We start from the raw sequence: 21,782 nt of genomic DNA on the forward strand, positions 1-21,782 counted from the left end.
AACATTTGGATTAGATTCAATGAATCCTACCTAATCCATTTGAACCAAAATCAAAGGAGAGAAGAATCAAGCGAGAAAAGAAATTCTAGACTTCTATTTAAGGAGTCACAAACCAAGAAGTAAGAGCTGCAAGTGTGCCAAATTGTGAAGTGGTTGAAGGATGTCAAGGAGAAGACATCTAGGAGAAGGAAGAACAGAGCATAGAGACTCTACTTCGATAAGTGGTCAAAGAGAGAGAGATGATTGTACTAGTACATTGAGCATGAAGACTCAAGGAGACAAAGCTTGAAAGGAAGGCAAGTTGTCAAAGCTATAGAGATTGCAAGCCAGGCAATGTTATGAGCTGAAGAGTGATCTAAAATCTACAAGTTAACTTGTATGCTACAATCAGGTCAAAACCCCTTATTGTTATTCTCTAGCTCAATTGTATCAGTTAGGGTAAAGGAAAATCCTATGGACTTAGGTTGGTTTAACAGCCATTTGTAAATCTTTTAATAGGGTTGCATTCCAAGTGAATGTTCTAAAGTCCTCTAACTAGGCCCACTTCTAACAAGGTGGTTAAATCCTTTAACCAGGTCACATTTAACAATGTGTTGTAGCCTTTAATAGGGTAGGTCGTTCACAGGGCATCACTTCAAAAGAGTGAGAATTGAGTAGCATGGTACTGGTGGTTTTTTCCAAATTGTGTTTCCATGTAAATCACTATGTTATGTGTTGATTCTTTATGTGTTATGCTTGCATGTTGATTTACAATAACATGCTAAGTAGGAAAGTCTAAAGCTTGGATGAATGAATAGTTTGATGGGCACATTTTATTTGGTGAAAAGTTTTGAATTGGAAATTTGGACCTTGAATAACTGATTCACCCCCGCCCCCCTCTCAGTTATTCTAAAACATTTCTAACAATTGGTATTAGAGCCAACTGTTGATTTAGTTTCAAGGTACTAAAAGTAGGAAGATCAGAATGTTTAAGAGAGAAGTTCTCAAGCTTAACAAAGACAACTTTGGTGCATGGATGAGTTTGATGAAATTGCACCTTGGTTCAATAGGTGACTATGCAAAAACCTCAATTGGAGTGGAACATGTAGACCCAACTGGACCCCTCTTTGCACTCAGTTATGCTAAATTTGATAACATCAAAGGATGTGATATTGCATTCAAAATGTGGAAATCCTTAATAGATATCTATGGAGGAGATCAGTATGTTCAAAGAGTAAAGAGAGAAAGCCTCAGAAGAAAGTTTGATGACATGAAAATGGAGGAAGGAGAAAATGCTACTCAATATGGTTTTAGAATGAAAGAAGTAGTAAGTGCAATAAGAAGTTTGGGTGGTCAATTGGAAGAATAGACTATCAATATCAAATACTTGAGAACCTTTCTCCCTATCTAAGCTATTAGAGTTTCATCCATCCAAGAGCTAAGGTGTGTACAAGGAAACACACTAACCTTTAAAGGAATAGTGGGAAGACTTACTGCATTTGAATTGTCCAACTTTGATAACTACAGACCTAAAAACCTTGAATCTACTTTCAAGGCCAAGCTGACATTAAAAGACACTAAGGAGGTGACATGAAAGAAGAAGAGTAGAAAAGGAAAACATGCATCTACTAATAGTAGCATAGATGAGAAAGATGTGGAACAATTGGAAGCACTACTAGCTAGAAGATTCCATAGAGGCAAAGGTAAATTCAAAAGTAACCTCCCTATTATTTATTTCAATTGCAATTAAGTAGGTCATATTGTTGCAAGGTGTACACAAAAGAAAAACTAAAAAGAAGGAAATAAGTACAAGAAAAAGAGAGAAGATGATAACAAAGATAACAAGGACAAAGGCAAAAGATGCTACATTGTTGAAGAAGATTATGATGAGAATGATGATGAAGTAGTCTATGTAGCCATTAAGGATGAATCAGATGGAGATGAAGCAACAACATTGGTAACTTGTGTGAATAAGAATGACAAGTGGATCATGGATAGTGGATGCTCACATCACATGACAGGAGATAAAAGTAGATTTATTTCCTTTAACCAGTATGATGGAAATAGTGTTAGATTTGGAAATGATGCTCCATGTAAAATCAAAGGAAAAGGTTCTATTAAACTTACTAAGAAAATTTCATGTGATAATGCATACTATGTTGAAGGATTGAACTACAATTTGTTGAGTGTATCACAGTTAGGCAATGTAGGTTGGAAAGTAGAATTTGGAAACAAAATTACCAAAATCTATGACACTGATGGAAATCTGATAGGAAAGGGTGAACAAACTAGGAGTAACTTATTTTACCTAGATATGGAAGATACAACTTGTCTTGTTGTTAGACTTGATGATGTGTGGTTATGGCATAAAAGACTATGTCATGTTAACTTTGACAATCTGATAAGCTTCAACAAAAAGAAGAAAGTCAGAGGTTTGCCTAAACTGAAGAAACTTGAAAACACATTATGCAAACATTGTCAACTAGGAAAGATGACTAAGTCTAGTTTCAAAAGAAAAACATACACTTCCAAGGAAGTACTAGAGTTAGTCCATACAGACTTATGTGGTCCAATAGAAGTACAAAGCTACCTAGGAGACAGATATGTAATGCTATTTGTAAATGACTACTCCAAGATGATGACTACCATGTTTTTGAAGAAAAAATCTCATGCATTTCAAATGTTTAAGTGGTATTTGGCTAGAGTTGAGAAGGAAACAAGAAAGAGTCTGAAGTGCCTGAGGTCAAACAGAGGAGGTGAGTTTACATCAAAAGAATTTGAGATATTCTACAATGATAAAGGAATCAAAAAGAAAACATTAGCACCAAGGACTCCACCACAGAATGGTATTGCTAAAAGAAGGAATAAATTAGTAATAGACTGTGCAAGAACATTGATGATGGAGAAAACTGTTGCTCTAAAGTATTGGAGAGAAGCTATAAGTACTGTTGTTTACACCTTGAATAGAGTCCAAGTCAAGAAACGAACAAAAGAAACACCTTTTGAATTATAGAATGGTCACTCACCTAATCTAAAACATTTCAAAGTATTTGGTTGTAAATGTTATATTCTTAAAGACACTAGAAATGGCAAGTTTGATGCAAAAAGTGATGAAGGCATATTCCTTGGATACTCCACTAGAAGCAAGGCATATAAGTGTTTGAATACTCACACTAACAAGATTGTGGAGAGTGTAAATGTAAAGTTTGATGAGCATGCAGAGGTCCAAGTTGATGAATCTAGGAAATTAGAAGATTATAGCTCTTTTGTATACTTATATGAAGGAATGATTGAAGAAATTTATACTACCAATAAAGTTGGGAATCAACAACAAATTTCAATATTAGCTAAGTCTCAATCAGTGAATGCCAAGCTATATTTAGAAGCCAAGTTGCTGAATGAAAAAATTGCAAATTCTAACTCTGAAATTAGTACACGTGGAAGAGATGATGAAATACCAGATGGAGAAGACAAAGATGACTCTGAAGCTAAAAGATCAAACATGGAAAGAAGAATAGAACCAAGACTAGCCAAGTACATAAGGAGACATCACTTTGCAGATGAAATCCTTGGTGACAAGGATGCCAGACCTATGACAAGGAACAGACTAAGAAATGAATCATGTATGTTGAGCAAGGTTGAGCCTCATATAGTGAAAGATGCACTACAAGATGATGACTGGTATAAATCCATGGAAGAGGAGATAGATCAGATTAAAAATAACAAAACCTAGACCTAGTTCCTAGACTAGCTAATAAAAATGTAATTGGTACAAAATGGGTGTTTAGAAACAAACTTGATGAGAATGGTGAGATAACTAGAAACAAGGCTAGACTAGTCTAAAAAGGTTATGCACAAGAAGAAAGTTTGGATTATGGAGAAACATTTTCCCCTATTGCAAGAATGGAAGGAGTAAGAACACTACTTGCATATGCTGCTTACAAAGGTTTCAAAGTCTATCAAATGGATGTAAAGTTTTCTTTTCTGAATGGTATACTGGAAGAGGAAGTCTACATAGAACAACTAGAGGGATTTTTTAATGATGAAAACAAGGATGGTTTGCAAACTACACAAGGCACTCTATGGTTTGAAGCAAGCATCTAGAGCATGGTATGGGAGACTGCACAAATATCTTGTGAAGATAGGATTTGAAAGAACATATGATAATAGCTACTTGTTTATTAAGGCAAAAAAAGGTAAAGACATTTTGATATCTAAAATATTTGTCAGTGATATAATATTTGGAGGAAAAGATGCTCTATGCAAAGATTTTGGTGATCAAATGAAACATGAGTTTGAGATGTCAGTATTTGGAGAAATCAAATGCTTTGTTGGATTGCAAGTACATCAATTAAAGCATGGCATATTTGTGACCCAATCCAAATACATCAAGGAGATACTCAAGACATTTAGATTAGAAGACTCAAAACCAATTAGCACACCAATGGTAATAGGACATACGTTATCCAAGAATGATGAGTCAACTAAAGTGAATCAAACAATATAGAGATCAATGATTCGAAAGTTGCAGTATGTTGTACATAGTAGACCATACATTGCATTAACAATTGGAATAGTGGCAAGATTTTCTACAAATCCAAGAAAAAATCATTTGATGGCAGTAAAGAGAATATTGAGGTACTTAAAAGGAACTGATGACTTTAGTTTGTACTACAAGAGGAGTGAAAAGTTTGAGCTAAGAGCCTACACTAATGTAGATTGGGGAGGTAATATTGATGACATAAAAAGCACCAATGGAGGAGCACTTTTCTTAGGTAGAAGGTTGATCACTTGGATCAGTAAAAAGAAAAATTGTACCTCACAGTCTATAGTAGAAGCTGAATATGTTGCAGCTGCTATCAATTGCACCAATATTGTATGGGTCAAACATCTATTGCAAGGTATGAAGGAAGAGGTAAATGAGCCTATGATACTTTATTGTGATAATACAAGTGCCATCAACATATCAAAGAACCTTGTAATGCATGCCAAAATCAAGTATATTGCAATTAAGTATCACTATGTAAGAGAATTAGTGGAAGATAAGCAAGGGAAGATGGAATATGTTAGCTCAAAGGAACAGATTGTTGAGATCTTCACAAAAGCACTATCTAAAGATGCTTTTGAGTATCTTAGAGGTAAGTTAGGGGTGATAAACCTAGCCAAGGCTACTTAAGATACAACAAGGACTACCTTGCATCAAATGAGTTGATTGTTGAAATATTACACATTGATGCAGAGGATACTTACTTTAGGACTTTTCCTAAAGTAATTAAAAGTGCTCAAGTTTTAGATTAGTCACAAGCAAGGTGATAGAGGGAGAAATTGAAAGAACCTGTAAAGGCTATACTTGCATAATAAGATGCTCTAACAATATGTCTTTGGCATTGTTGGCAAAGAGGGAGATTATTGTCAACAAACTAATCAAATCTAGAGAAAGAGGGAGATTATCAAATCCAGAGAAAGATGGAGGGATATGCAGAAATTGATCAAAGAATATTTGAGAAGAGAAGAGAAATAGTAAGAAACTAGTCAAATCTATAGGATAAAATAGACAAAGGGAGAGAATGAAAAAGGATACAATAGCTAAGAGGGAGAAGCAGAAGTAAAGTAATCAAAATAGAAAATTAGAGAAGGAGAAGTGGAAATTGATGGTAACACATTTTCTTTTTGGCATTTGACTTACTTAACCTAGTTAGCATTTTCAGAACTTGGTTAAATAGTTTGGTCTGATGGTGGATCGCTTTGGTTTGCCATCAATGTCAAAGAGGGAGATTGTTGGAAATCTGATTGAAAAGATCATTGTTGAGGATCAAAGAGGGAGATTGTTGGAAAGAAGGAAGTTGATTAATAAAGAATATTTTCAATCATTGTTATGTCATTGGTGTCAAACCTTCTATTTTCTAGATTGACATTTTCTTATAAGATGCAAGTACTATCACTTAGTTGATCGATGAAGAGGATTTAATCAACAAGATGTAACAAGAGCACCTAAGCGAAAGGTTGAGTTATGATATTGTAATGAAGTACAAGGATCAGTCAAGACAATAGTTAAATGATGTACTGATAACATACTCAAAGATATAGAAGTTGGCTACACTTAGAAATACTAGAAGTGTAAGTTGGAACAAGGTTGATTACAAAGCCTGAACTAAGTTTATTAGTGAGTGTCGAGCAAGCTAGTTCAAGCTAAGCAAATTTTTCAATTATAGTCAAGCAAATGCAAAATCTAGTGTGTGCCGAGTGAACTTCAGGTGTCGAGTGAAGTTCAAGTGGTGAGTGATATAGAAGGAGTCGAGCAAATAGGAAAACTTAGTGGATGCCAAGTGAATCCACAGTAGGTGTCGAGCATTAGTAAAACATAGTTGATGCAGAGTAACACAATATGTGTCGAGCACCAGAATTTCAACTGTGCCAAGCTACTGCACTATTTTAAATGTCAAAGATTTGCCAAATCTAAGTTGACAGAGTTGTTACCTAGAATTTTGTGAACTTGTTAAAGGATAAGGATGATGAGCTAGTGGCACAAAATTCTATGTAAACTATTTTTGAGTGAATTCAAGAGGATTCTTCAAGATGTTTCTAGAGGAAACAAAAGGTGGGTTAGATTCAATGAATCCTACCTAATCCATTCAAACCAAAATCAAAGGAGGGAAGAATCAAGCGGGAAAAGAAATTCCAAACTTCTATTTAAGGAGTCATAGACCAAGAAGCAAGAGCTGCTAGTGTGCTAAATTGTGAAGTGGTTGAAGGGTGTCAAGGAGAAGACATCTAGGAGAAGGAAGAACATAGCACATAGACTCAGCTTCGATAAGTGATTAGAGAGAGAGATGACTACACTGGTACATTGAGCATGAAGATTCAAGGAGACAAAGTTTGAAAGGAAAGCAAGTTGTTAGAGCTACAGAGATTGAAATCCAGGCAATGTTATGAGTTGAAGAGTGATCTAAAATCTACAAGTTAAGTTGTATGTTGCAATCAAGTTAAAACCCCTTATTGTTATTCTCTATTAATTTTACCAGTTAGGGTAAAGGAAAATCCTATGGACTTAGGTTGGTTTAACAGCCATTTATAAATCCTTTAACAGGGTGGCATTCCAAGTGAATGTTCTAAAGTCCTCTAACCAGGCCCACTTCTAACAAGGTGGTTAAATCCTTTGACTAGGTCACATTTAACAATGTGTTGTAGCCTTTAATAGGGCAGGCCTTTCACAGGGAATCACTTTAGAAGAGTGAGAATTGAGTAGTATGTTACTGGTGGTTTTTCCCAAATTGTGTTTCCATGTAAATCACTATGTTATGTGTTGATTCTTTATGTGTTATGCTTGCATGTTGATTTACAGTAACTTGCTAAGTAGGAAAGTCTAAAGCTTGGATGAATAAATAGTTTAATGGGCACATTTTATTTGGTGAAAATTTTTGAATTAGACATTTGGATCTTGAATAACTGATTCACCACCTCTCTTAGTTATTCTAAAACATTTTTAACACTTTCTATCCAAAAGATCATAGTTGTCATTTGACATAGATCCCTGATTCTTGGTTTTGCCTTCCAACAACTTCCATAAATCTTTCTTTCTATTTGCATCTTCCATAACTAAAAGTTTTGCCCATTAAACCTGTCAAACCTTAGCTTACCCTCATCCACCATCGCTCCCACTCATCCATGAGACTTTCCTGTAGAGGATAGCTGAAAAAATAACCTCGCTCTGATACCACTTGTTAGGATTAAACCATGGACAAAAATAACAATTACATGCAAATATAACCAATATCAAAAAATAATAGATCACACAAAAAAGAACACAAGACACCAAGATTTAAAGTGGTTCACCCAATTCCTAGGCTACGTCCACCAAACAACAAGTCTAATATTATTATGATCTAGTGATTACAACTTGATTACAATCTGCAATCCGTTATAGCTCAATACCATCGCAAGAACCAATTTTTGCATCATGTGCTATGAAACAATCCCTAACCCTAAGCTCTTTTATAAAAGTAATTTTACCACTTTAGGGTTATAATTAATAACTAAATGTCGGCCCAAAATATTGAGTAAAATAGTGCCAATTTTTTTTTTGGGGGGTTCCACCCTTGAACCCCCAAAATAGTCATGGTCTAACAACCCTAGTTGTATTGTGGGCTACCACCCGCAAACCCCTACTCAAGGCTTAGCCCAGCCCCAAACCCCATGAGGAATTATCAAGTATGTATACTACTTCCCTGATCAATCACCACAACCTAACAATGATTTCATCATTTGCATGAGTGATTTGATCAATAAAGTCTACTTTCTTAAGGGATAGGTGTTGAATTTCATTATTCTTTTCCTTCTATCTCTTCTCTTAGCTTATTTTTCTTTTCCATGACTTCACACAATCTTACTGATTGAATTTCTTACTCTCTTCTTAGCTTTCTTACTTCTTCTTGAAGAGTACTATTCTTTTCCAATAGTTCTTTGATTGCTTCATCAGCTTCATTTGAATTGCTTGAATGGATGTCTTCAATTCTTTCTTCAATGTAGAGTGAATCATTCATTTGGATTGCAAGATCTTTTCTTCTTTTGAGGGGTTGAGAGAGTTGCTCTTTTGCTTTCTTGAGTTGCCCAATAGCCAATTCTAAATCTAGCTTCTAATTGGCAATAGGATTGTCAAGTTTGAATACCTCCATTTCCTTTGATCTTTGTTTAAGTTGTTAAACCTTTCTCTAAGAACCACTAAGCTCTGATACCAATTGTTGGAAATATTACTACAAGCTAAGTTGCTAAGAGGCGGGGGGGGGGGGGGTGTGAATTAATAACTTATAAAACTTTATCCTTAATTAGCAATTAATCCTTCATGTATATTCTAATATAATTGTATGCATGAGAATTTGAAAACATTAAAAGCATTCATAGCAATTTAACACACAAGATTTGATGACCTAGAAACCTTCCAAAAAGAAAGTAAAATTGGTGTGGGGATGATACCCACAAGCTTTAGTAATGCAGTATAAAGTTGGCCTATCAAGGCTTACAATGATCACTTCTAATGATCTTCCCTGTTAGGAGCAATAAGGACTACTAGGTCCACCTTGCAAAAGGATTTACAAACATACAATGAAGTATGCACTCAATAAAGAGATTTACATAAGACTATTAGGTCCACCTTGTCAAAGGATTTGATTGATCCACCTATTAGGATGAAGGAGTAGCTGATCTTTGATCTACAACTTGGTTCGCTAAATGAGATGCCTCTGAGTGTATAGATCACTTTGCTATGATAGATAAATGTTTTGTTGCTCCTTATACTATTGTAGCCTTTGTAATTTTCTCTTTTTCTCTTCTCTGATTATTACATTACTTCTATTTGATGATTTGGATGTAATACAATACATTACATATATATCAATCCAATTACACAATTACAAAGTTGGCCAAAGTGTAGAAACTTGGGTTATAAAGACTGACTCGGTGAGGTTTTGATAATCAACATCCACTGTCAATGATCAGCATCGTCATGCACTCGGTAGATGTAGAAGTTTGATCCATATTGGTCACTTCCAAGTAGTCTTGAACTCGATCTGCATTGGTAAGTTGGTGAATACTATAAAACTCAATATATAAATTGAATCACTTGATTTGCACTACATAGCTCGGTCAATACTATTACTTTGAGCTTGGTATAAAATGAGTCACTTGGTTAACATTGAGTAGCTCAGTTGACACTAGACTCGCATCACATCAACTGTGAACTCAGTAAGCATTGCACAACTTGGTTTCCACTGGTAAACTCAGCATACACTAAGATGCTCAGTTTACACTATTGATCATCACTATAGTAGTAATTGCTCGGTGCAAATAGAAATCTGTTGAAAGGACTTGGTAGTGACTGTAGAACTCAGTAACAACTAAAATACTTGGTTAACACTATTAACTGTACAATATGCTCATTATGAACTTACAATCTGAATAAGTGTATGTCACTAATAATAAAAATGACCAGAATGTCAACAAAAATTATTGGGTCTACATAAGGTATGTTAGCCTTGTGTTAAAACACTACCTTCCCAAATTCTGACTCCACATGTTTCTAGGAAAGAATGTTGATTCTTGCATCACAATATTCCACCTTTACTTTAGCTCAAAATATTCTATTGTTTTCAACCTTTTCTCTTCTTCTTGACTCTTTTTCATTTCCCCCTCTTTCCTCTTTTCCTCTTCTCTTTGTTTCTTTTGTATCCTTTCTTTCCTTTCCTCTTTTCCTCTCTATTTCTTTCTTCCTTTCTTCTTCTTGCTTCTCCTCTTCTTTTCTCTTTTCTTTCTCTTTCCTCTTTACTTATTCTTTCTTCTTCCCCTCTGTCTATTTCTTCTTTTCCTCTTCTTTTTCTTCCTCATCAAAGCTAGTGCAGGAAGTGATATTACTGGCATTGCCAATAATGTTTGATCCATATTGAGAAAATCAATTTTCTTTGGTGTCTGTTGTTATGTGAGTACTATCCACTTGCATGGATTCAGTACCCATGATAATATGAGGAGGTGATGGGGCTTTCTATGTCTCCTCAACATCTTTCTCATCACTAGATGGCATACTTCCTTGTACATATACTGGGCTCACTAGTTTTGACTACGCACTTACTTCTAGCATAGAAGTCAAATGTTTTATTACGGCTTCCTCTATCTCCTTAACTTTTTATAATTTCCTCCCATCATAAGAATTACTCTTCATTTGTTCGTCAAAAAGGGCTTAATACCCTTCAAAATTATGTCCATATCTTCCTTAGAGAACTAACTTCACACAGTCTGTTTATAATTTTTTCTCTTAACTTTGTGTCTTCTTCTATCACTCTTTTATTCTTGTTTAATAACCTATTATATAGGTCTTCTAGGAACTTGTTCTAAATGTTGTCAAACCTTTTGCTCCTCAATGTCATGTTTCTTACTATGGAATTCTCTATTTTCCTTCTATCCATATTATTATACAAGATATATTATTTATTCAACTATACAAAATTATCATCATTTATAATCTTCATGTTTAGCTTTTCTACCTTTGTTTCCATGCCTTCTTTTCTGTCAGTATTCCTCCCTCTTGTGTTGCTTGCTCAACTAGTTTGTCTCCAATTTCATCCTCTGATACCTCTAAATCTTTGACTTGTAAAGTCTTTCTCCTTTTTCTGGGTTCACTAGAAGTTTTCTTGACCCTTTTTCTTATAGTTGGTGTAGGTTCTTTCTTTATCTTTACCAATTTTTCAAACTTCCTCTATGCAAGAGGTGAGATCCTCCAATAGCCTCCTAGGTTGATCACGATGAACTCTAATTGGTTGCACTTACGTAATTTTTGCATAAGGTGTAGGTATCTATGTACTCAGTTTTACAAATGTTGCACCCTCAAAAGGTGCTACAATAGCAATTAGTGTTGCTGCTATCACCTTAGTCTATCCACTATTCTTTATTTCCAATGCAATACCTTTGATTTCATTAAACTCCTCTCAAGTCATACTAGATTCCTTAAGGATGGAATCTATATTCTTCTCTACTTTCTTCTTGATATATATCTTGTGAATTTCATAATGAACTTCCCTTACCTTCTCCTCATAGGTAGCCCATCTAGGGCATTTAGTGTCTATTTCTAACTCAAGTATGATCTATGCATACCCTTCAATGAGTTTTGCACTCATCTCACATCCCATGGGATCAATGAATTTTACCCTAGGTTCTACTGCTTCCATGCATGTACTATCAGTTTTCACCATGAATCACTATTCATCTTTGTACTTCTCTACCATGGAGGGAGAAATTATGTACCTTTGTTTCATCTCAATCTGAAAACTCTTCATCATCCTATCTATGTCACTATTTCTGACATTTTCCAACTTTTCCCTGTATCACTATGTCACCAACTTCATTGTGCACTCTTTGTTTTCCTAATTTGTCATTCCTAGGAACTTCTTGGTTGCATAGAAAAATAACTATGTTAATAGAGATTCAAATCTAAAGACTGCATTCTTAGTCTTCTTCATTTTTGTAATGTTGTCCAATAATTGAGTTCTGACTATCTCGCATAGGTTCACTTTTCTTCTCTCAATTTCCATTACATAGGTTGTATGTAAGAATCTAGTTGGTATTAAGTTAACCCTTGAACCATGGTTAAACTTGTACCCTAAAATTTTACTTAACACTTTGACTCCTTTGTCTTGACTCATGTCCACCTTCATATTTCTTCCATCAAACCAAGTGTACAAGTTTGTCTCAACTATCTTTCTCATGTTTCTATCATTCACTGGGTTGCATCCTTCATTGTTCAAATGTGTGACCTTTTGAATTAGGTCATAGTCAATTGCATTTGATATATCACCTATCCAAAACATCTCATGATGAACTCTACTTAGAATGATTCTGGTCCAGTCATGATTGTCAAACTCTATGCAAAACATATATTTTACTAGGTTTAACTCATTCAAATGTACGTACTTGGATTTCAAGGTTAGGTCATTATTACACATGAATCCTAAGTCCTTTTGTATATCCTCATCTCCAATACTTTCAATTTTACAATGGAAATAACTCCTAATATCCTCTACGTTAAGCACATTTTGTGGAATTTATGAAAATACACCTAATAGGTCATCCACAAGATTAAAAAATGGATGTTTCTTCAACTTATATCTTGGTCTTTCATTGAAATCATATACTATTTGACTTACCATAATTATTTAACTTTATGCACTAAAAACTTAATTCAAGCTCCGTAAAATACCTTAAAATATTGCATTTAAGGCTTCTACAAATTTGCACTTCAAACACCTTTCTTAACACTTGAAATCGATGTCGAATTTCTCTTTAATCGATCTAAACTCTTTGCATGAAAAAATGGTACTCTCAATCTTGTTCACAATCTTTAAATCACTTCAAAAATTACTTTGCATTAGATGTGTATCTACCACAAATTCAAAAACTATCACTAATTACTAGTAAACTTATTTTCTATCTTTTAGCTTATTGTGATCATATCTAAACTTGCACATTTGACCATAGCTTTCTCTCTATGTCCTCTACCTTCTATTAATTGCACAACTAATTCTCTCTCTAACACTAGTTCTAGTTAATTGATGATCTACCTCTTTTGAAACTGCTTAATTTAGATAGGATGAGCCACAAACAACTTCTAAATTCAATCTCTAATCAGGTGCATCAAAATATTGTTCCTCCAAAACTATATAAGAAGATTTTGAATCCTTATCTTTCACAAATGCTTCTTTAAATTCATCAACATGTTCCTTAATTGCTTGCTTCTAACTTTTATCATTGTTTTTATCATTCCTTCTATCATTTTTGTTATTGTTTCTTTTGTGATTGGGATTCCTATTGAAGTTTCTTCTATCCATTCTGCAATACCTCACTATGTGTCCAAATTTATTGCATAGTTGACGTAAAAGTGCATTCCTCCTTGGATTGGTTGCATTTTTACTATCAACTGCTCAGTCATTCCTTACAATGTGTCTAGGATTGTTACATTTGTAACATACAAACTATTTCCTTTCTCCATTGGTTTTTTCTCCATCATCAGATCTACTTAGTGATCTTCCTCTTTCATTACCTATAGGGTTAGTGTTCCTAAACATTCTACTATTTTAATTATTACTATCAAACCTAGGTTTCTTAAAAGCTATTGCTTTATATCCATAATCATGACAATTAAAACAATAGAAATTAGTAATAGGCTTGAAAGACTTACTTGTGTAATCTCTTTTCCTATGAATAATTTCATTGCATATGAAACATCTACCTCTGAATTCATGTCTAACTTCCTTGGGTGGTTCATCTTGCTTAAGTTTATCAAATTGCTCTATTTTCTTAGGCTCGTCATGTTTCACAAACAAATTGATTAGTTTAATCTCTTTAGATACTTCAGTAGTAATGCTTGATTCAATCTTACTTGGATTAGATTCTTTAGGGGATTGAATAACTAGATTTGGTTCTTTTCTAATTTCAACTTTCTTGGTGGATTTCTCTCCAATAAGGTAACCAAGGCCTATCTTTTCATAAGGTCTCTAGTGAAATATATGTTCATCAATTTTCTCACTACTAGAATAAAGTTTCTCTAATTGTAACTTAGCTTGCATGTCAATTCTCCTTTCACAATTGTATTTTACTTTTCTAATTCTATATGCTCAATCTTAATAGAATCTAATTCAGATGTTACTTGACTCAAGTGGGATCTAAGGTCTATATTCTCAGATTTCAAATCAGGTTCACTCTCACTACCATCTTTCTTAAAACTCAACTTAAGTTCCACAATTTTCAACTCATGCTTCAAGATCTCATTTTTTTTATTGAGATTTCCTACTTCACCATTGTCACTAGTCTATACATATGATTCCTTACCATATTTCATATCATCAAACTTGTCTTTCAACTTTCCAATGTAAACTTCAAGCATCTTCGTATATGTCTTTTAGGTTATCTCTTTCTTCTATAAGAAGATCAATCTATTCAAAAGCTTCTTCAAGATTTCTCTTTAACCATTCCATATTCATAGGGATTTTACTGAAGTTGTTAAGCCTCTTCAAAGTAACTAGGCTCTGATACCAATTGTTAGAAATAGATAATACTGAGAAGGGGGGGCGGGGGGGTGGGGGCAGTGAACTTTACCCGTAATTAAATACTAATTGCTTTATAACTTGCATACGAAGGCACACCAACAATGTTGCATAGTAAATATAATAATACACAAAGAGAACTCATAACACCATTATTTGTTAACTAGGGAAACTTTGGCCAAGGGAAAACCCCAATGGGGATGATACCCACTAGATTATCCACTAAACAAAAGAATCTTGCTAAGGATATTGACCTTATTAGGAGTCCATGAAGTACATATAGTGTCTTGATTCCTTGTTAGAGGACTAGACCTTGTTAGAAGCCTCAATCCTATTAGGAGTTTCTTCAACCCTATTAGGGGTTTGTAGATCAAATACAATATATGCAATAAGAGTCCATTTCCCTAACATGCAATAAGCAATAAATTTCTTCACAAGTATAGGTATACATACACTACTTTCTCACTATTGAAACTCATACTTTCTCTAATCATACATTAGATCTTGCATCACATAAGGCTCACATATCTTCCAAGTTATCTTCATAATAGTTCACATGTCATAGATCTTCCACACATTCATCACAATATTTACGCAAGATAAGATCTCTACTTATATCTTGCAAATTAACAAACCTCTGCTCAATTGGCCTTCATGTCTTCACATGCTTGACTTGATATATAAAATCACTTATGGATTAATATTTTCACTGTTAGCTTATCATTACTTAGTAATTATTTTTTCACTAAAATAATTCCTTAACTCATACAACCCATATTTTTGATATTCTTTGTTCTGTTCTCTTAAATACCCAAACTAGTATTTACTGTAACCTATTCTATACTATTCGTACACATCTACACATTTTCCTATGTCATCATGAAATTGTCATAAAGATATCCTCAAGTGTATATGAGCTAACTTAAAGTGTGTTGTCTATAAACATCACATCTGTCTCTGTACTATTGCAAACTATCTAATACTTAGACAATTTTCTATCTGTAAATGCATAAATGAAATGTTGAATTCATGTTGCCATAAATGATAACTCTCTAGACATCTAAATGACCATATTACCAACACCTTATACATTTTACATAAGATTTATTCTCTTAGTGCAAATTTTCGAGCCTTTATTCTTTTTAGATAAATGACCCTAGAATTGCTCGTGCAAGGCATTCATTTTCTCAATATACAAGTGGAATCTTCTTGACCTCTTTGGACCCCCTTTTATGATTTATTATGAGGAGACAATTCAAAAAAATTTATATTTTGTGAATTATCTAGTAACATGATATTATATATAGAGAGAAGATTGACCTAATCATGATAATTCATCCAACTAAGGGTAACCATTTTCTATTCCATGAAACCATTTTCTTTTTGCAATTTTTCTAGACAATCCCTTCCCAATGATTTGATTGACATGTTCTAGAAAAGATTGAGGCTTCTGGGTCTTTAGATAGAAATGACATAGTTAGAAAGCTCAAGAAATTGCTAATCTTCTTCAAGTATCATTTTTGAATTAAAATAAATAAATAAAAGTAAATCTCTAAATTTATTTTTTTGTTGACAATCTATCTGAAGATATTTTAGATATCTAGGTTTAAAACCTCTTTAATCTTTAAACCACTTCTTACATATTTTCCCCTAAAGTAGAACAATCTAATCTATAGGCTACACATACATGTTTAGGCCCAAATTATCAACCACCATTATACCTCTCCAAACCCTAGAATATTTATGTGTTAAAAAGCCTACCTATGTCTCTAGTTATTATGAAAAATAGAAATGATCAAATGTGACAAATTTTAAAATTATGTTTGTTTCCTTGAAAAATACACATTGATCCTTTAAGTATATTGGAATATATGATATAAGAGATTTAATATTGAATAAATTGTAATCAATGATCTTTGAAGCCAAATATATTGAGCATTGTTAGTAAGAACCCCCATACCACTCTTGCATAGGCCTTGTTGACATCAATTTTTATTATCATTCATTTAATTATCTACGATGCCATGATATGCATCATTTCACTTGAAAGTAAGGCTATGAAAAGTTTTCTAGTAAATTGTATTACATCAAAAAATTGGTCTTTAATCACTTAAAGTATCATAGGATTTCATCTTGAGAATTAGGTAAATGATAGTATTGTTGATATCCTTAATGAATCTCTTATCATTTTCAACCAATTTCTAGACTTACAAACCAACGAGTTTTCAAGACTTTTAGTAAAACTTTGTTGAAATTTTATTAAGGTCAAGAGATTTATATAAATGGAGTTGAAATGTTGAAACAAAAAATCTCTTCCATAAGGATTGGAACACTTAGAATCTATTTCTTTTCTGTCATAATAGTCTTTGGAATGTGGTCTAAATTGGAAAAAATATCTTCACGTATGCTCTTGTTGCCTAACAATGTCCAAAAAAATCCACAATCACATAATTAAGTTTGATTTTTCCACAAGCTATGAGACTATTGAACAATATGTATGATATAATTTCAAATTATAGTTGTCCAATTTGAACAAAATCTCTCTTAATTTATCTCACTAATATAATTTCTCTCTCAATAGTACTTCTTTAAGATCATGGATCAACAGTTTTTTCTATTAAAAATCTTCTTTAAGCATACCATATGCTAAAATTCTATTATTAAGATTCTCCAAATCTTGTTAAAATGTTTATTTCTCTTTGAATATTGTTAAAGACATCATTATTCTAAGCTTGGAGTTGTATCTTCAAATATTGTAGTTTTTTCATAAATCTTAAGCTAATTGTCCTAGTAATCTGCATTGCTTCCACCATTCCTTGGAAAAGTGAAGGAATCCCTCATCCCTCCACAATACGCTTTCAAATTCGAATGTAGACTTGTTGGACCATTCATTTACCTTGATTTTAGGTTCACCAAAATGTGAATAGAGATTAGAAGGGAGAAAATGAGATATTAACTTTTATCTATTGATAATGAAACATGATTATCTTTCTAACTTAAAAGTTTCTTAATTTACTGATCTTGTATATTTAAAAGAATAGAAAAACATAAAAATCATTTCCATTCTACTTAATGTATATATCTTTTTGACAAATAATATTAACAGATTTTCACAGATTCCTATGGTATGTAAAATTGTAAAAAATATATTAAAAAAACCATACAGCCAACCAACTTTTAACAGTGTCAAATACTGTGCAACTATTGTGTAAAACTGTATTAAAAAAATAAAAACAACCCGCCAGCTTTTAACACCGTCAAATACCGTGTAAAATGTTAAAGTTCATCAAAAATTTAATCGTCATCCAATTTTCGAAGAATCTGTTGGGAAGCAAAGCAAAGCTCCCATGTGTCCAAATCAGAAAAAATCATACAACACACATATCTTCTCTTTCGGCCAATTTAGCGGCGTCCTTACCTGGTCCCATCTGATCTCATTGGAAATGGTCTCCAATATCCGCATTACGCGCTTACACCTCCCCTGCCCTTCCCTGTATATATACATTGTGTATCTCCCCACGTCCATCACTACAATCACCATTACTTGCTTCATCGTGTCTGCAGTGTTTTTGAGTTGCAAATTTGTCCGGAGTTTCTTTTCGCTTTTTAAGGATGTCTGAAGATCATCATCGCCATCATCTGTTTCACCACAAGAAGGAGGAGGAGGTGAACCTTGATGGAGTGAACAGCGTTTGTGTGGAGCAGACGACAGTTGAGTATGGTGATGAAGAAAAATATGAGAAGGTGAGAAAGGAGGAAAAACACCACAAGCATCTGGAGCATGCCGATGAATTAGGCGCCGTGGCTGCTGGAGGATTTGCACTGGTACGATTACTTTATTTGATATATATACACTGAATATATGCTAAAACTGTTGCTTTTAGGGTTTGACAATATAATTTGAAGGGCGTCCATTCTATTCTTCTGAATATTTGCCAAAACAATTCATTTTAGGGATTCAGATCGGAATTGGAGGACGTGCATTCGTCCATTCTACGGAATATATGCTAAAACTAATGCTTTTAGGATTTGCGCTGGCAGTATTGCTTTGTTTGTTATATATACAATGAGCATATGTCGATTTGCACTGGTATTATTTTTGGCTTAATATATATGCACTGGATTCATGTCAAACTACTGGTTTTAGTATTTAAAATTTCAATTGGAAGCTTGTCCAGTGTACTGAATATATTCCTAAAAATATTGCTTTCGGATTTGAAATTTTTATTGAAGGCCGTCCATTCTAGGGTTTGAAATTTCAATTGAAAGCTGTCCGTTCTACTGAATATATGCCTAAAATTATCGTTTTTAGGCTTTGAAACTTTAATTTGAAGGGCGTCCATTGCCAAAACTGCTGTTGTTATGGTTCAAAGTATGTTACTGAATGTATGTTAAAATTACTGTTTCTAGGGTCCGAAGATTTCAGTTGGAGCATCCATTGTACTGAATATACGGTAGAACTATTATTATCAGGGTTTTTAAGTTTTGAATTGGAGGATATCCATTCTACTGAATATATGATTAAATTATTGTTTTGTTTTTTTTGGCTCTGAAGCTTTCAATTGAAGGACGTCCGTTCTACTGAGTATATGTTAAACCTATTGTTTTGGATTGAAGTTATTAGATTTATGGATCTTGTCTAAATATTTTGATTTAAAATCAAAATTATGAGGTTTTCCATTCTAGTATGTATTTTGTAACTAATGAGTATTTTTTATTATGTGATGTGATCTAGTATGAGAAGCATGAGGCAAAGAAGGATCCAGAGCATGCTCACAGGCACAAGATAGAGGAAGAGCTTGCTGCAGCTGCTGCTGTGGGCAGTGGTGGTTTTGCATTCCATGAACACCATGAGAAGAAGGAAGACAAGAAAGAAGAAGAGGAGGCCCATGGCAAGAAGCATCACCATCTCTTTTGATTTCCAGATCTTAGTATGAATCTATTGTTGAGATAGATATATGTTTGTCTTTACGTGTTGGACTGCTCCAAATATTATGTCTACTTTGCATTTGAACTTTATGCTGCTGTGAAGCAACTGAATAAAAAGGGTATTCCTCTAATATATGACTATCACTTTGGCAATGGTCAGGTGTATTGAAATGCTCATTGTAATGTTTTAGTTCGCCTACCTATTTCAATTTGTAGCGTTGTGAATTAACTTGTATGGAACCAAATTGTCTACATTAAATAGATTTTAATGTACGTAATAAAACATGATGTTTGGATCTAATGGTAAATCTGTAGATTGTTGATTCTGCTCCAGATTATACCTTAGCTTTTGAATTATAACTTTCTTTTAAAGCATTTATAATGTAGTTCTTAATGGTCCATATACTATATTTTATGTAAACTACTTTTAAAAACCTGTCCTATCTTGTAATATTTTGATTGTGTGATGGAATAATTTTATATATATATATATATGATGAAAAAAAAGTAGGATTCACCAATTATTTTTCATATGGATGTAGTCTTGGTCATGCAATTCTATAATGTTGAAATCACTATACTAGCTACTTAGTTTCTACCTTTCCAAATAAATTTAATAAAGAATATCTTATGTTGAATAATAGTCTATTGACATAAATTGTTTTCTTCTATTATTGTCATCTAAGGAATGACCAACAATGGGTTCCAAAAAAAAATTCATGTGTTCTAGTTTTTCCCATTGTTGATGAATAAAATTTGCATCGAAGCTATTACATGTTGGGTGAGAAACCATAACCAAATGGGGAATATTTTCATGTAAGGTATTCCATGATAAAAATGTACATAATGGCCAATACCATTATTCTTGAAAGAATCTATTACAATATCATGACTTGTATCTTCTTTATTACCACAAGAACCAACCAATGTGTCACCTTTTTCTACTCATGTAGCATATTTTTCATAATAGTTTTATATTTAGAGAGCTAAATAGGAACTAGGCCATCTATACCATGTTTAGATTTATAAGAAGCATGTACACTTTTCTTATTGCCTCAAAATATAGTCATGGTCCCTCAGCTAGATGCCAATGACTTTCTAACTTGCCTCAAAGTTGTAGAAAAAAAATGTTGTCTAGATTCAAGATAATAAACAGAACGTCCTCATAACTTGGTGAGTAAGTGCAAGAATTTGGGTCCAAATTTTGCAAAAGCTGTGTGGAATTGGGAAATGCAAAATGGGCACCCATTTTAGGTTCATACACCCAAACCAAAATTCAAAAAAATGGCACCCATTTTTTGAAAACTAGGTGCCTATTTCCAAATGTTTTTAGTTTTAATATTTAAAATTCATTTTTAAACACTAATTTAAAAAAAAATTGTATTAGATATAAGAGTATTAGAAAATACAAAGCAACCAAAGAACCACCACGAAAGTCAAAAAGGAGGCCAAGCCTCACAAAGGAAGAATAGAATTAGTTGTACAACATAAAAAAAAAAGGAGAAGAAGGACTATCTAACTAAGAACATCATAGTAAATGACTATCCAAGTAGTCCAACCTAAGGGACCCTCCATCCAAATGACATTTTTATGTTCTTGAGTTAGCATTAGCCTAAATAAATCTTCTTTTCTAGGATTCACTTTGTTACTGATTTCTTTGTTTAGCCTAATGCAAGAATGCTCAAAAACTTATAGATCATCCAAGGTTCTATGCCATTAGTATCCATGCTTCAACTCATAGCAAAAAAAAGCAGCATGCCCATCATGAAGGAACCTTCTCATCTTGTCATGTTCGATCAACATAGTAGCTTGCACCTACAAAGAAATTTTTTAATGAGTTTTTGAAAAAACTCAGTAATATTCCCTGGCTTACCTTGGTATCTTTCCTCATTCCTACACTTCCAAATCTGCCAAAGAATGTTATATGACAATATATTCCAAAATAAACTGGTATCTTTAGGAAGACCATTAATATGACTAGTGATAATATCAAGAATATTAACATCAATAGGATAAAAATGCCAAACATTCTCCATATTTCTTTAGCAAAAGTACAATCTAAAAGAATATGTCTACCAATTTTAAGAACTTTGCATAAATTAAAAATATCAGAATTAGATAAATCTCTCTTAATAGGCAACTTGTCCAACATGACTAACCATTTGAAGCATCTAATTTTAGGCTCAACAAAATTCTTCCACAAGATATCAAAGTATTTTTTCCAAACATTAGCATCATAAGAATAGTACCAAATAGCATTCACATGATCAATAATATATGTATTAGAGTCAA

The 21,782-nt window shown here is 33.4% G+C and overlaps 1 protein-coding gene across 1 annotated transcript; it reads left to right on the forward strand.

Annotated features, from left to right (window-relative positions):
• Positions 1-18,096: 18,096 nt before the first annotated feature.
• LOC149550511 (abscisic stress-ripening protein 5-like) lies at positions 18,097-19,661 on the forward strand. The gene is made up of 2 exons (XM_089795098.1): positions 18,097-18,386; positions 19,297-19,661. The coding sequence occupies exons 1-2, from the start codon at positions 18,174-18,176 to the stop codon at positions 19,477-19,479; spliced, it is 396 nt and encodes a 131-aa protein (XP_089651224.1). The 5' UTR covers positions 18,097-18,173; the 3' UTR covers positions 19,480-19,661.
• Positions 19,662-21,782: the final 2,121 nt, after the last annotated feature.

This window comes from Cupressus sempervirens, chromosome 7 (assembly GCF_028749045.1).
Source record: "Cupressus sempervirens isolate cs-2001-9-10 chromosome 7, ASM2874904v1, whole genome shotgun sequence".
Lineage (NCBI taxonomy): Eukaryota > Viridiplantae > Streptophyta > Pinopsida > Cupressales > Cupressaceae > Cupressus > Cupressus sempervirens.

Bases quoted from the DNA above. Each gene is read 5' to 3' on its own strand.
- LOC149550511 (XM_089795098.1), top strand. From the start codon at position 18,174: ATGTCTGAAGATCATCATCGCCATCATCTGTTTCACCACAAGAAGGAG. The intron at 18,387-19,296 runs GTACGATTACTT...GATGTGATCTAG, and splicing joins CTGCTGGAGGATTTGCACTG to TATGAGAAGCATGAGGCAAA.